The sequence below is a fragment of the Lissotriton vulgaris genome, chromosome 5 (genome assembly GCF_964263255.1).
Source record: "Lissotriton vulgaris chromosome 5, aLisVul1.2, whole genome shotgun sequence".
Taxonomy (NCBI): domain Eukaryota; kingdom Metazoa; phylum Chordata; class Amphibia; order Caudata; family Salamandridae; genus Lissotriton; species Lissotriton vulgaris.
Genome location: NC_141693.1, coordinates 104039835 through 104057152, shown reverse-complemented (window position 1 = coordinate 104057152; position 17318 = coordinate 104039835). Strand labels below are relative to the sequence as shown.

At 47.7% G+C, this 17318-nt stretch overlaps 1 protein-coding gene across 1 annotated transcript in view; it reads right to left on the bottom strand.

The window, feature by feature from the left end:
• Nucleotides 1-1276: 1276 nt before the first annotated feature.
• The window catches only part of PSMD5 (proteasome 26S subunit, non-ATPase 5), a 94897-nt gene continuing 78855 nt past the window's right edge, over nucleotides 1277-17318 (bottom strand). The window contains exons 8-10 of the mRNA XM_086920996.1: nucleotides 14445-14554; nucleotides 3753-3893; nucleotides 1277-2829 (exon numbers count right to left, since the gene is read on the bottom strand). Coding sequence (XP_086777122.1) covers nucleotides 2572-2829; nucleotides 3753-3893; nucleotides 14445-14554 — 509 coding nt within the window. The 3' untranslated portion in view covers nucleotides 1277-2571. The remainder of the gene's footprint in view (nucleotides 2830-3752; nucleotides 3894-14444; nucleotides 14555-17318) is intronic.

Here is a 17318-nt window from a genome sequence, read left to right as displayed (position 1 = left end):
TCGTCACGGCCAGCAAGGAGAGGAATGGTGGACACTTAAGTGAGCGGCCCTCTTGGGCTGGCCAAACAGTCCTGTACACTTTCCATGTCCCCCACCAGGCTGCATTACACAGCTTGGTGAGGAACATGCACAGGCTCCCTGCCTGTGTCTGAGCGCTGATCCATGGTACTCAGACCAATCACAACGATGCATTGCAAGATTTTGATTGGCTTAGGGGAGCCTGTGCTTCCTGCTTCAGAGGACAAGGCGAGGTGTCCGGCAGCAAAGTAAGTCACATTTGTATTTAAAGGATGGAGTTAAGGGTGTCACCACCCAATCAAAATGAAAGTGTAGAGGGCACGGCATCATTGCCAGTTCCGCAACGGGAGAGCACATTTGTGTTCTAGGAATGCTAGATGATTCATGCAACTTTATATGTTTTTTTATGGCGCTTAACTTACCTAACTTGAAGGAAGCCTGGTTGTGATAACGACCTCTGGAACAAGAGCGAATCCTCACTCTTGACCTCGACTGGGATCTTCATGCTGCAGATTTTGATCTAGTCTAGTTTTGGACTTCCTCAAACCCATGATCACCAACGTAGTCTCATAGTCACAGATGGCTTTTTATTTTTCTAAGCACACATCGAAACGACTGAGTCATGGCCTGCAGTAAGACTCCAAAGACAGACGTGTGGATCTGTAACCAACATCTGTTGGTTACATGTCATACACAGCTTAAACACCAACGGTTTAGGTGACATTGCCAAACTAACAGAATTTTCAGAGAAAGTGATCAAAACCTCTCCAGTGACAGTTAAAGCTCTGGACCCACATCGGCTAGAGCCAAAAGAAAAGTATTGATGCGTGTGTAAGCAGGAGGCGTACAGGTACTGGTCCCGACATCACATCTGTGTGGGACAGAGCGGCATGAGGAAGAACAATGTCATTTGAAGCCACTGGTCATTGAGTGAGGGAATTGCCATGCAAACGTTTTCGGATCCAGTCTGACGCCTGGGGAATATTCAAAAGATGAGGAACCTGCAGTTAGAAGTTTCTATCATAAAAAAGCTTTGGCAGGCAGTTGCAGCGTCAAATCGGACCTGAACCTTTATCCAATCGCTTAAACATGAGTATATCTGGCTATAATTCAATTTGTTTTAAACCCAGCAGTGTTTTTGACTCAACAGTTCAAAAAGGCCTTCAAGAGATTCTACCACTTAATGATACGTTCTCATTAATAATAGATTCAGGTCTCCACTCACATGCCATGAGGGTAGGAAATAGAAAAAGTAATGGGTAGAACAATGGGTAATTGTTTATTCATTACTGACTCATTCACCACCAACATGGATAGTAAATGGTTATAAGGCAAACTGGAACATGTTTTCTTTATCTCCTCAAGCATAGAAAGACAATGAAATGAATAACTGGACTGTATAGGAGTAAAGGCTTATGTTCAGATTTTATAGCAGCGAAACCACCAAACAAATTGTAACAATCAGTTTTTGGCTATTTTGTAAATGTTTACTCAATCTAGATTCCAGTTTCTATATTTCCGGCTATTCAATTCTGTAAATGTGTGGAATTTGCAGAAATAAAAGTCTATAACAGCACAAGAACATTTTCATTCCTGCCTCTGCTAAAATGGACCCAACCTTTTGTTTTCCTTTCGGGATTTCATGCTGTCATCATGCTTTGGATGGCTTACACAAGCACAAATTCAGATATAAAACACCAAGTCAGCACCATGTTCTTGTAGGGTCTCATTTTGCACCGTAGGATAAGCAGTGATAATGGACTGCAGACGTGGACTCTCACTGCTTACTTTCTCCATTAGAGTCTGTGAATAAATGTCCCACAGAAAAGGGGAGGGGGGAGATGTCCAGTATTTTTTCTGCTCTTTCTGGACTGTCAGAAAACAATTTTGATGTCTAACTTGTGATTTAAGCCTCTCGCCTTTGAAGTGCTGTTGCCCGAGCCTTTGCTCTGCATCATAAGCCCAAGTTATTGCTGTAGCCACTCTACCTCAATTTTCAGCATCACTTATTTAGTTATAACTTCTTATAGACAGATTTGGTGATGCCTGGCAATCTCTTAGTAGTCTTATGCCTAAACCCTACCTATACTCAACACATCAGCATTGCAACCCACTGGTAACAGAAAACCTAGCTTGCCCGACTGCCATCACTGCAAAATGTTAGCATTATTGACAGTCCCTCATTACTTTTTTATTTTATCAAAATTACTGCAACAAATACAAATAAATCACATCTGAACCAGCAATTATAGGTGAATGGACAAATATTTGTTGTTGCGTACTCAAAGATCACAATATCTAAAAAAAAAAAAGCACAAGCGTCAGCACCTGTCTTGATCTAGAGATGTGCAGAGCAATAGATCTGAAACATTAAAAAAGCCACTGACATGGAATTGACAAAAACTGCAAGAAACGACCTGCTCTGCCCCATGGATACTGACTCTATAAGAGTCATTTCAAGCTACAGAGAATTCAAGTGCTAAAACCTATAAAGCCATGTCTCCCAATCTGGAGCATCCAAAGAGCTTTTAATAAAGCAGACTGCATACAGGGTTACTCCGCTCCTTCTACTGCGACTGTAGAAATCGCCTTCACATAATAGGGACCGTCACGTATATATGCCCGCAGACGCAAGTAATGCTGGCTCCCAAATGTTTCTGCTGTTGTTGGAGAATTTACAAGAGCTTTCACCAGCTCAAATTTGGCATCTTTAGATGGTTTGTCAGGATCCACTCGTCTGTCTATAACATATTCCACAAACCCAGGACTGTTGATCATCAGCTTCTGAGCCCACAGCTGGTTTGCAATAGCCTAAGAATAAAAAAAATATATAGATTATACTAAATATTAAATAGTGCGCATGGAAAAACAACACTTGACACACTGGTACAGTAACATTCTGCACATTTATTATAATACATAGTTTATAATGAAATTAAAAGGTATTGCAGCAGCAACCTATACAGATTCCCTGATGCAAAATAGCTACAGCGCATTTCATCAGGGTAGACTAGTCTCTGTAGATCTGAACTAACCGTGTAAGGGATACCACAGTATTAGGCTAAAAAAAATAGTTACATTTTACAGTATCGCCGAAATAATCAAGTGTGAGAAATTTCAAAACACTGACTACCAAGGTACACAAAGCAAGGTAGCCAAAGATGACTATAGCATATTCATGAAAACCTAAATCATGATTTGGGAATTAAATAGGTTCCACTGACTAAGCATGGGTGGGTCTTCACAGCAGTCTGGCTGTCGAAATAATTTGGTGTGCTAACATAACAACTGCAATGATTGTGTTCTCAGTGCTTGACTAAGCAAGAACATATTTGAGACTCTGCTAGGGTGCCAGGGTCACACATTTGAGGCGAGTGTGACAAATACTTTTTAGCACAGTCAGAATTTTGTGTTCAAGCTGCAGTTTCTAGATGTACCTTAACTCTAGGGAGAAAATATTACTAAATGTGGCAGGTTGGTCTTAGATGAACATGAAAATGTTTTTTAAAATGTCTTTCCTTACTCTAGAGTGGACAGAGCTGGGCACCGATTCTGACTTATTACCCGCTGTTTACTCAAAACACATAGTTATGGCTACTAGAAATGATCCAGGTGCGAGTCTAGTTTCCTTCAAAAACTCTAAACCAATGGTGCCAGTAATAGATGGTATAAGCGTTGTCGTTGAAATCTACAAACCACATTAGGCAAATGAACAGAAAAATAGCAAGACTTACTGTAAACACACGCAAAGCTCCACAGTGAAGTTCAGGGAATGGTTGGGTGCTGATATTCTTGAGCATCTCCAGTGGCTGAGTGGACAAGGATGAAAACCAGATGGCGGTCATTGCTAGAAGATCATCAGTGTGCTGGTCTGGCTGAGAATAGAAAGCATGTTGATAAATCAGTCGGTGAAGGTTGTGTTTTTTTAAGCAACAGCAAAGCATACATATCACAAAAAACAGGCTTTTCCACTAGTCTGAATTCTCTAATGGTAAGGAAATCCAAAACCAGTCTGAAAACCATACAAGGGAGCTACTTCATCAGCAGAGATTACATTTTTCCATAGAGACCTAAAAATAGATGGTACTCGTTGGTATAGTTCGAAATTATTGGAAGCACCAGTTGATTTTTATGACATGCAAGGCTGCAAATTCTTGGCCAGTGGTTTACGACCTTAAGCGCACAAGTAATATTTTACTTGTATTAGCACTGTAAATGTTACTCACCTGAGGATCCATATTTCCATTTAGGGCCCTGGGGGGGCGGGGGGGAGTCGAGACTCCAGCCACTGGTGTAACGAGTACTTGGTGGTACCAGTAAACACAACCCGGGTGAAGCTCATGCAGCGTGCAGTGATCGATCCAGGTGTTGGTCAAGAATTTTCTATAGTAAATAAATGGGCTGCCTGGTTAATTAATGCCTCCCTCCCAATCTTTGGGCAGCCTCATTCGGGAAACCAGACCATCAAGACTGAGGAAGAGAACTTGCCTAGAAATGATTGAAGGAGCCTTGTTTCAAAGTAAGAAGTGTTCATCGTCAAATAAGTACACATTGTGTATGTTACACATGGCCTCAACGAAAACACCAGGGGAGAAGTAAAATCCCTTATGGTGAAAAAGAAGGAAAAAAAAACAAAACCCCAACAGCACAGTCAGGCCCCTCAATAAAATACCAATTACTCTACCACAATCATTCCTACACAGCTAACATTTCAGCAGTCTTGCTCTATGGCCAGCACTGCCACTCAGGGTAGCAGTCACACACTCGCAGAAGTACTCTTGCACCTCTTAGACTAATTCTTTATCCAGACCTAAAAGTGCCTAATGAGAAGGATCCAGGCAGGTCTATCAGAACTTATTACTCTGAAATAGCATTAAAGGTTCACCAGAGAGTCATATGTTGGCTTAGGCCGTGGGCATTGCTTGCATTTTCAGTTATAAGCCAGATCTATTGTCATTGCAAAAGTTGTTTACCACCGTGAATTAACAAGCACCATTTTAATTCATTTTCCCAAAACGCGTCCGGAGAAAGCCTTGTTCATCTTTCTTAAAGTGGTATGTATACCCTTCCAATTTTGACTGAATTCACCGACTTAATGTGCCTTGACACAAATTTCAGCAAAAGATGAACAAAAAATAATAATTTGAAAGAGAACCCAAAATGTTTGAAGTATACCACGGTCTTTCCATTTTCGGCTCTGTGTTCCATAACATCACAAATTGTCACTGTTTTCTAAAACCTAATAAGCTGCAACCCACTGTAAATTGGTGTTCAATCAAATTGTAATCAGTGTACCTGACCTATATTCTTCTTCTAATAGATTGTGTCACTATATTTCAGAAAGAAATACTGATTTACACTTATGATTAATGTATATCATGGATCAGGTCGAATTCATGTTTGCAATATTTTAAACATATGCACGCTAATATATTCAGAGGAAGTTCAAGTACAGTTCCCCATTTTTTTTCCTTAAAGGTTGTTCAATACCTCCAAAAGGTTGTGTATGTGTGTGCTTGATAAATGCAGCACTCAAATAAGGTAGCAGAGTTCTGATGCCAACCCTGAACATCATGGAAAGTATAACCTTTGTAGTATGGATACCGGGTTAATTTTCAACATTGTTAAGTTAGCATGAGCTTCGCTGCCATTAGGCTGCTTTTGCGCACGACACTACATGCATTTATTTTGCAAGACTTTGCATGTGCCCTTTTCACATGAGAACTGTCTGCTTTTCACGTTCACTGCTGTGCTCCGAGGCTTAGTCTGCACACGATGTACAAGGTTGATCAACAATGCCCCTTGTTATTCTGTTCTGGTCAGTCCCTCGCACCTAGACGTAACATGACACACAGCTGCACTACCGAAAATCGTATGCTTTAATATTGAAAGCTAAGCATGTTGTTCAGGCACTTGGAGAGACACCTTTCCAGAGAGAAGAGGTGTGCTTGTCCTGAGATGTAAACCTTTCATCTAGGTCTTGAGGTATGGGGTCGGCTGACAAAGAGGTGTTCTTTTTTATAATTAACTATATCTTAGCACGGGGAGGGTGGTTAGGCACTGTAGCCCTATTCCACTGTCTTTATAAAATGATATTCCTGCTTGCATTCTATGGAATTGTGACAATGCTGACAATATTGTTGCTAGTCATGGCACGTTAGGGCGTTAGTTAAAATAAACATTTTAAACTATACCGTGACTCGGATTACTCTTATTGTGCACAATGAGGAGTGAGTGAATGAAAGAGTTGTCTTGCACCTGCGATTCTCGAGAGAGTCGGGAGTGTCATGTTCTGGGTTGTCTAATCATTGGTAGCTTCGCTGTTAGTCCTAGAACGAATGAGACACTATTGCTAGTCGGTTTTTGGGATTTTGGGTACTGTGGGGATAGGTTGGTAGACCACTATCTACTGAGGTCCTGGATTCTTGCGCATAGTTCTGTATATGTGCAGAATCCCTTCAACACCTTGCTTCCACTTTAGATGAGGGATGAAGAGGTGAGTAAGGCAGAATAGCTTCCTAAATACATATGTTCCCCTGTAATACAGTGGTTCTAAACCTTTCAACTTCTGTGGAACCTCACTGAATCACTACTAGAAGTCGGAGTCCCTGTTCTAGCAATTTCTCGGTTTTGAAACTCAAAACAATACACAACAAGCATTTACAATGCAATGGTCTCGTTTTTGTTAAAGTTAGAGCTATTGGCATTGATCATGACATTATTTTTGTTTTTAAAACATAAATGTATGGCATTGTCGTTTACAATGCCAATAGCTTAATCTCTCGCAAATGCGAGACCTATTGCATTTGCACCCACACACACAGAGCCACACGCAACGAGCCACAGGCACCCACCCACAGAGCCAAACACACAGACACAGCCACGCACACAGACAGAGCCGCACACACACAGAGCCGCACACACACAGAGCCGCACACACACAGAGCCGCACACACACAGAGCCGCACACACACAGAGCCGCACACACACAGAGCCGCACACACACAGAGCCGCACACACACAGAGCCACACACACACAGAGCCACACACACACAGAGCCACACACACACAGAGCCACACACACACACACAGAGCCACACACAGACAGAGCCACACACAGACAGAGCCACACACAGACAGAGCCACACACAGACAGAGCCACACACAGACAGAGCCACACACAGAGCCACACAGAGAGAGCCACAAGCACACACAGAGAGCCACAAGCACACACAGACAGAGCCACACACACACACACACAGCCACCCAGAGAGCCACACACAGAGAGCCACAAGCACACACAGACAGAGCCACACACACACAGATAGAGCCACACACACAGAGAGCCACAGACAGAGCCACACAGACACACAAAGCCTCACACAGAGAGCCACACAGACACACACAGACACACAAAGAGAGCCACACAGACACACAAAGAGAGCCACACAGACACACAAAGAGAGCCACACAGACACACAAAGAGAGCCACACAGACACACAAAGAGAGCCACACAGACACACAAAGAGAGCCACACAGACACACAAAGAGAGCCACACAGACACACAAAGAGAGCCACACAGACACACAAAGAGAGCCACACAGACACACAAAGAGAGCCACACACACACACACAAAGAGAGCCACACAGATAGCCACACAGCCACACACACACACACACACAGAGAGCCACACACACAGAACCATACACACAGAGAGCCACACACACACACAGAGAGAGAGCCACACTCACACACACCCAAAACCACACACACAGAGCCACACACACAGAGCCACACACACACAGAGCCACACACACACAGAGAGCCACACACACACACACACACAGAGCCACACACACACAGAGAGCCACACACACACACACACACACACACAGAGCCACACACACACACACACACACACACAGAGCCACACACAGAGAGACACACACACACACACACAGAGCCACACACACACGCAGAGCCACACACACACACGCAGAGCCACACACACACACGCAGAGCCACACACACACACGCAGAGCCACACACACACACGCAGAGCCACACACACACACACGCAGAGCCACACACACACACACGCAGAGCCACACACACACACGCAGAGCCACACACACACACACGCAGAGCCACACACACACACACGCAGAGCCACACACACGCAGAGCCACACACACACACGCAGAGCCACACACACACACGCAGAGCCACACACACACACACGCAGAGCCACACACACACGCAGAGCCACACACACACGCAGAGCCACACACACACGCAGAGCCACACACACACGCAGAGCCACACACACACACAGAGCCACACACACACACAGAGCCACACACACACAGAGCCACACACACACAGAGCCACACACACACAGAGCCACACACACACAGAGCCACACACACACAGAGCCACACACACACAGAGCCACACACACACAGAGCCACACATACACACAGAGAGCCACAGCCACACACACACACAGAGCCACAGCCACACACACAGCCACACACAGAGCCACACCCACAGAGCCACACACACACCCACAGAGCCACACACACACCCACAGAGCCACACACACACCCACAGAGACACACGCACCCAGAGCCACACGCACCCACAGAGACACACGCACCCAGAGCCACACGCACCCACAGAGCCACATGCACCCACAGAGCCCCACACACACAGAGCCACCCACACACACACACACACGCACACACAGAGCCCCACACACACAGAGCCCCACACACACACACAGAGCCCCACACACACACACAGAGCCCCACACACACACACAGAGCCCCACACACACACACACAGAGCCCCACACACACACACACAGAGCCCCACACACACACACACAGAGCCCCACACACACACACAGAGCCCCACACACACACACAGAGCCCCACACACACACACACACAGAGCCCCACACACACACACAGAGCCCCACACACACACACACAGAGCCCCACACACACACACACAGAGCCCCACACACACACAGAGCCACACGCAAACACACAGAGCCACACGCACACACACAGAGCCACACACACACAGAGCCGCACACACACAGAGCCGCACACATAGAGCCGCACACACAGAGCCGCACACACACACAGCCACACACACACACACAGAGCCACACACACACAGAGCCACACACACACAGCCACACACACACACACAGAGCCACACACACACACACACAGAGCCACACACACACACACACAGAGCCACACACACAGAGCCACACACACACACAGAGCCACACACACAGAGCCACACGCACAGAGCCACACACACAGAGCCACACACACAGAGCCACACACACAGAGCCACACACACACAGAGCCACACACACACAGAGCCACACACACACAGAGCCACACACACACACACAGCCACACACACACAGCCACACACACACACACACACAGAGCCACACACACACAGAGCCACACACACACACAGAGCCACACACACACACACAGAGCCACACACACACAGAGCCACACACACACAGAGCCACACACACACAGAGCCACACACACACAGAGCCACACACACACACAGAGCCACACACACACACAGAGCCACACACACACACACACAGAGCTACACTGTTGGACTTGGCCCTTCTGGCAGGTTCACCCCTGAAGTTTTTGTTTGTTATATGTAACCTGGGGATGGTGATTCCCACTCTGAGTGTGTGTGGTGAGAGAGACCTGCCCTCCCATAGGAATGCATGGGGAATGTATGTGTCCCTGATAGTTCCAGATGCGTGGGGTGTGCAGGGTCGAGTCTGGTATGTGTGAACTCGTGAGATTGAATGCTGCGCAATGGTATATGCGATATGATTGTGTCTAGTGTAGAAGCGCCACTTTTAGAAGTTGGCATATTTGTGTAATTTGTGTCTGGCGTGTGATTGGCTGAGGCTGGCTGGTGAGCCTGGCTCCAAGAGTCTGGGAGGGTCTGCCCCGGTGGTGAATGGAGTGTTTAGCATGCTGATGTGAGGGGAGGAGTGAGCCTGGGCCTGCTTGTGGATTGACTGTCTGGTTTGAGGGTCCTGAATGAGCCTGGGTTTTCCCCACACAATGCTGGCTCCACCCCCTGGGGTGCGTCTGATGTCCCTAGCCTGGCCAGTGAAAAGAATCCCCCATAACCAGTTTTAGCTGGTTCTCCCCCTGCCTGCCCCCTTAGACAAAGGATGTTGTGTATAAAAAGGGTGCTGTGACACTCTGAAAATGTTCTTGTTCCCAACTTGAATCTACCAGGGGCGTGCTGCTGCTTGGGATCAGGGGAAGGCTTGCCTCCCTGGGCCCTGCCCTGCTCCTGGACATCTGATGGACTTTCCTTCCTAGGAGCTGCTGTGCTCCACCTGAGGTCCTGGACTCCTTATGGACTTTGCTGTTTTTCTGTGGCTCTAGCGCTGGGGAAGCGCTCTATCCTGCTTGTAGCGCTGGGAGTGCTCTATTTTCACTTATAGCGCTGGGAGCGCTTTCTGTCTGACCTAGCGCCTGGAGCGCTGTTTGTTCATTGCCGGTGCCCGGCCCTCCCCTCCAGGCGAGTCCCTTGTTGTGCTAGGAGGCCCTTGGGGCCTCCAGTGATACAGAGTCCCCAGAGAGGGACTCCGCCTATATCCTACCGTGGTCCAGAGCCCTGAGAGGCTCCCAGACGGTCGTGCTGCTTCTTGAGCCCGGAGAGGCTCCACCTTTGCCCATTGTCCTGCCGGGACTGCGAGGCTCGGCCCCAGCATCTCTCGTTCTCGAGCCAGAGAGGCTCCCTCGATTGTATATCTGCTCCGAGCCTGCGAGGCTCCAACGTGTTGCCCTCATCATCCTCTGCAGCTGCCCAGCACTTCGTGGGCAGCTGCCATGTTTAGGTTCATTTGTTGGCTCCCTGCAGCCCGTCCTGACATTGAGACTTTGGGGCGTCCTAGTCCCATAGAGGCCAGATGGCCTGTTGAAGGTGTGAGCTAATGTTCATGTGATTTCTTGAGAGTTCTTATGTGATGGGCCTCTGAAGGTGCTTCTGTTGTGTTATGTGCCTTGTCACTTCTTCCCTCCTGGATACCCTATGCCTCATGTGTGTTGCTTCTGGTTAGAGTGAGTTCTACTGCTAGTTCTAAGAAGCTCCGGGTTGTTATGTGTTCTAATGCTAGCTCCTGGTTGTTATGTGTTCTGGTACTAGTTCTATGAAGCTTCCAGTTGTTATATGTTCTAATGCCAATTCCACCAAGTGCATATTCCTGGCAGTGGGCCCCCTGGCCCTGTCCTGTACATAGTCCCCTGTAAGTTCTGCCCGTGCCTCTGGCACCTTGTCAAATGTGTGTTCCTATCTAATGTGTTCTTTTAATACAAAGACTATTTTCATACATACCTTGTGTGGAGTTCCTTTTGTGGGGGGCCCTGGATGTTGTTGCTGGTGGGGGCACGCGCAAATACTTAACCTACATAGCCTCCGAGTTTAGCCTTGCTGTTCGCGCCACGTTACCTAGAGGGTGAGAAGGGCACACACAGAGCCACACACACACACACAGAGCCACACACTAACACAGAGCCACACACACACACACAGAGCCACACACACACACACACAGAGCCACACACACACACACAGAGCCACACACACACAGACAGAGCCACACACACACACACACACAGAGCCACACACACACACACACACAGAGCCACACACACACACACAGAGCCTCACACACACACACAGAGCCTCACACACACACACAGAGCCTCACACACAGGAGCCTCACACACAGAAGCCACACACACAGGAGCCACACACACAGGAGCCACACACACAGGAGCCACACACACAGGAGCCACACACACAGGAGCCACACACACAGGAGCCACACACACAGGAGCCACACACAAAGAGACACACAAAGAGACACACACACACCCTCACCCCAGGTACTCTCCTTATTTACAAATGGGTTATTCGAGGCCCCCACCAACTCACAGAGCTCACCCGTTGCTTCCCTCAGTCCAGGTCAGCCACACGCACATCTCAGCCCAGGAACGCCCAAGGGAACAGAGGCAAGAAAAAACTAGCACAACCAGGGAACAGAGGCACTAAAAAATATCACAAGAAGGGAACAGATGCAAGAACAAGACGTGGTGCACACTTTACACCCTGCAATGAGACTCAGTGCTTTGAAACCTTTTGTCGCAGTAACTAATAATAAACGCAAGCATCGCACAAGGCACTGGATTCAGGAACCCCCAACGAGCCCTTCTTCAGAGGGCTATAAAGCAGACTGAGGGCAGCACACAGCTGAGCTTGTAAAGATCACATGCCGCGGGATGATCTGATTGAGTCCAGCTTCAGGAGAGCACACACTGTAAACAATGAGCACGTGCACAGGGCTTTGGGTCGTGCAACTTCTTTGTCAGAGCTGTGAGTGTTACACTGCATTCTGGTACTTGCAGTTCAGGGTTTTAGAGGATTATAAATCAAAACTGCCAGTGCCAGACTCAAAGTAAACTCATCAGCCTCCACGGGTGCGGGACTGCTGACACGCTGGGCACTTGGGCCGGTAACTAGTAACCAGACAGCATTCACACAGGTTGCCACATCTAAGCCTGGGCAGCCCTGCTGGCGCTGCGCGCTGGCAGACAGCCATGCTGCCCTCTGCACAGACTGCAACCATGACACAGGAAAAGGCCGAGAAGCGGGCCGCCAGCCCTCCCTCCGTCCCTCCCTCGCCTTTCTAGCTGAATCAGGGCGAGCGAGCTTCAAACCACTCCCCCCGCCAGCAGCTGACCCCTTTCTTCCATGTGAAGTCCGGGCTGCTGGCTCCGAGGCTTGGCGGTGGATGAGGGAGCAGATGGGCTTCAAACCACTCCCCCCGCCAGCAGCTGACCCCTTTCTTCCATGTGAAGTCCGGGCTGCTGGCTCCGAGGCTTGGCGGTGGATGAGGGAGCAGGAGGGCACGCAGGGGACGTCTGAGGGCCCCGGCCCGGGAATCCCCAGCGCCCGCCTGCCAGCAGCAGCACCGAGGCGAAGCGCCCCCCCCTTCACCTGTGCCAAGACATCGCCAGGTCCGCAGAGCGCCGATCGGGGAGATCCCGGACTGCGGCAGGCTCCGACGGCCTCCAGGGGCCCGCCGTCCCAGACTGGCACGGACGCCCACGTCGGGGCACGGAGAGGGGCTAAAAATAGAGCATTGAGCAAGGGTCGAGCATGAGGCAAAGTTTAGCAGAAAGCAGTTTCCGCCATGCAGAAGAGACTCATGGCCGAGGCGCGTCGGCCGAGCAGCCCCCACTGAGGGAGGGGGAGGCACCATGAGTCAGCACATCTCCGCCCCTTTGGGAGGGCTGACGAGGGGCTCCAGCTTTGATCGGTTTCAGACCAAATTCTCCATTTCAAGGCAGAACCACAGCCCTGCCAGCTCAGCCCATGCAGGCGGCTCCTCCTCCCGCCATCCATGGGTTAGGGCAGCCAGGGTAGGGAAGAGGGAAGGCACCGAGGGGTGAGGAGGTGGGGAGGAGCACAGAAGGGGCAGGGAGAGAGACAGAGAGAAAAAGAAGAGGTGGGAAGAGACGGGGCAGGAGGAGACACCAGGGGTGGGATCGGGAAGACAAGAGCTTGCCATTTGCATTCAAGCCCCGTCCTTTTCAGACTGGTGGGCGTGTTTTGGTCAGATGACGTACCAGAGAGAAAGGACAGGAAAAAACACGCCCCTCAATCCGAAACGGACGGGGCTTAAAGTGACAGACACAGCTCTTCTCCAATGGCTGGCCGCCGTTTAGGAAGCTAGCCAATGGAGAAAAGCTAGCTCGTTTACCTCCGTACTAGAAAATATAGAATCTCGCCAGCGAGACTGCACAAGCACAGCCTACGCAGGCCGAGACCTAAAAACAAGTAGCACACCACAAACACATAATTATAGTACATTTTATTTAATTGATGAACAACAAATAGAAGAATAGCAAATTTTATTTTAATGGGAAGTATGCCTCTTTTCAAAACGTAGTTTTATTTCTAAAAGACAAAGGGATAAACTTGAATCTAGAAAAACACTCTGTCCTTTCTGCACCAAATGCATGCCCTTGTTTTGACAGTGCACATCAGTGATGCTTCAATAAAGCTACCTATCACTTATAATAGATTCTATTTGCTGTACTCCACTGCTCCCACAAAACAACTTCATTTTTAGCTTCCAATTTCAAATGCCTTCGCATTTACATGGCATTTTTAAACTCTAAGTCTATGTACTATCAATCTGCCAGTATAATGCAAGTTTACAAACAGTTGCAGACCTCCTGTGTAGGTGTAGTGAACATGTTAAAAATCAATGCTCTAACATGCTGCCAAATTTCAGTTCTTTTCAGATGTCATTATAGTAAGGAGATACAACTTACAGGCAGATAAAGGAGAGAAGAGATGGCATCCAAGCATCTAACTCTTAATTCCGTAGAAGAACTCTGTGCGAGACTCCCCAACTTCTTGAAGATGACTTGAAATCTGCTCCCTGTAAAATAAAGAAACATGTTGCACCACATGAACTACATTACCCCTTGTGAAGCTCTATTCCTAAAGTCATAAATAGCCTAGCTTTCAAAAGTAATCTCATGGATGGTGTCAAGATCTCCAACATCCCCTGAAACACAATATTCTGTGCACTCTGCTGTGACAATGGGTAACTGGGAAGGCCACAGTTACATTTGACGTCTTAGAAAACACCTTAAGAGTTCAAATACAAATGATAATACTATGAGTGTTATTTCAGGAAATAAGATGTAAATCAAGTATTGCTGTAAATTAGGCAGAAAGGATAATAGACAAAGTGTGAAGGGCCAGAAGAAAACAATGTTAACAGCTTAGAACTCTCAAAGAAAGGCAAGAGTCAGAGACATAAGTTTGGAGACTACAAAAGACCCTTATGTTCTACAACGATGGTGAGACTGGTGAAAAATAACTGGCCTGAAGGAGTACACAGTGGTACAGAAACACTTCAGACCCTTATACCTACAGTAAGTACTCTGTATTTAAATATTCTATGCTTGTGACTACTTTATGTATCTTTTGAACTCGTTATGTTGTTATTCTTGTAATCTGGCCATTCTAAAATACTGTGGAGCAACCAATAGGCCACATGTCAGCATTATATAAACACCTTAAAATATATATGAAAAGCAAAGAAAACTACTTGTCATTTATATGGCCATTGAGCAACAATATTAAAGCAGCGAAGAGTGATGCTAGCTTACACATATTGAGGTTACTGTTACAAAATGTGGGCAAGGAAATTCTTTGGCTTTGAATGTCCAATGTTTTTGGTATAGAGGGCCTTCACTCCCAAAACGCTTAAAACGCAGACTAGGAAAGTAGATGATGGAAGCCATTTCGCTTTCCACTGTGATAGGGTTGGAGAGTGTAGCACCCTTTCTCCCTCATAAGTACTGTACTTTGGGGCTGATTTGGATAGCAGAAAGTCAGACCGCCGACCGCTATAGCGGCGGTCACAAGACTGCCTGATAAGCATGTTGCTGCATTTCGATATAACGCAAAACCAAAGGGGATGATGGCCAGAGAATTAAACATTGCACGCACTCACCCCCAGTCAACTGATCTGGGTTTAATCCATCATCCTTCTTTAGCTCACTCCGCCACCCCAGTTCAGACATGGCCATATGCAATTCAGTCTGACCCTGTGACTCATGGGAACAGTCCAGCCCGAACTGCCAAGCCATGTCTTCCCTAGACCGGAAACAAGCATCCTGGGACTGGTTTCTTGCTAATCAGCTGTCATCAGCCAGGCTAGCTAGAATCCAGTGGCAAAGTGAGCAAGGGGCCCACGTCTGGGAATTCCCTGCCAACTTAGAGCGAACAAAGCAAAACCAAAGGGGATGATGGACGGAGTGTTGAACATTGCAAGCACTCACCCCCAGTCAACTGATCTGGGTTTCATCCATCATCATTCTTTAGCTCACTCCGCCACCCCAGTTCAGACATGGCCATATGCAAATCAGTCTGACCCTGTGCCTCATGGGAACAGTCCAGCCCGAACTGCCAAGCCATGTCTTCCCTGGACCGGAAACAAGCATCCTGGGACTGGTTTCTGGGTAATCAGCAGTCATTGGCCAGGCTAGCTTGAACCCAGTGGAAAAATTGATATGACAGCTGTGCTGGCGGTCGGAAGTGCTCCAGAAAGCCGGAGCTGCTCAGTATCACGGCAGCTTGTGCTGCAGCCAAGCAAAAGGGTAGCAGCACAACCGCCAAGGTACGGAGCACCTCCTGCACGTCCATAGCCTGTGTGCCATGCACCATGTCATACCGGGCACACGGTGCATGGAAGTGAGTGGGGGCCCTCCATGTGCCCCCAGGGCCACTTTACAGTGGCCCACGACAGACGGGGGACCTGTTTGGGGGCCCCATATCCCAATTCAGACAGCCTTTTCACTGCAGTCTTTCCGCCATGAAAAGGCTGTCGGAAAGAGATATTGTAATCCCAACAACGGTGCCTGTCTTGGCACCGGCGCCATTCAGGGATACAACTCCAACTGCAGCCCCGTCGGGATCTCAGATCCTGACGGAGGCAGCGGTCTTCCCTTTGACTGCCGGTATTATAATCCGGCGGCACACCGAAGGCCTGTCGGTAGCAGTACGACCAACATCATAATGAGGCCCTTGTTTGTTTTGTTTTTGACCTTTGCACTTCCTTTAAACAGTTTGCTAGCCGTAAGCCTAGATAGCGTTCCTCCATACATACTCGAAAACAATGATAGGTTGTTCTAAATGAAAACAGTTTCTGACAAGTATCAGTCACTTTGACTGACAAAGGTCCAGAGATTAAATGTAGGGAGTCCTGACAAACCTTTCAGCATCCAGCTGACTCCAGGCAAGTTTAAGGACTAAGCATCAGTTCTGAGAATAGAAGAACCTACATCTCCTAGTAAAATATAGATGCAGTCTAGATTCATGCAAGCACCTTGGAGCTGGATGGTTAACCTTGAATGTCTTATAAATGGCATTTCAGTAAATCAGTAGCCCGTTGTCTCTGCTTTAATAGGTGATGTTGTAACAAAAAGGTGATTTGTAAGAGATGTGCCCTCTCACTTTCTCTCCAGAGCCATACCACGTTGCACTGATTGTCTTATTAACGGATGTTGTGGAGGTGCTTCAGAGTGTCTAAGGGGAGTGCCAGTAACACGGAATATTCAAAATAAGTACTGGCAGAGCAAATTGGTCTTGCCTACTGGATTTGTCAATTTCTTTTAGCCATTTTGTACAGC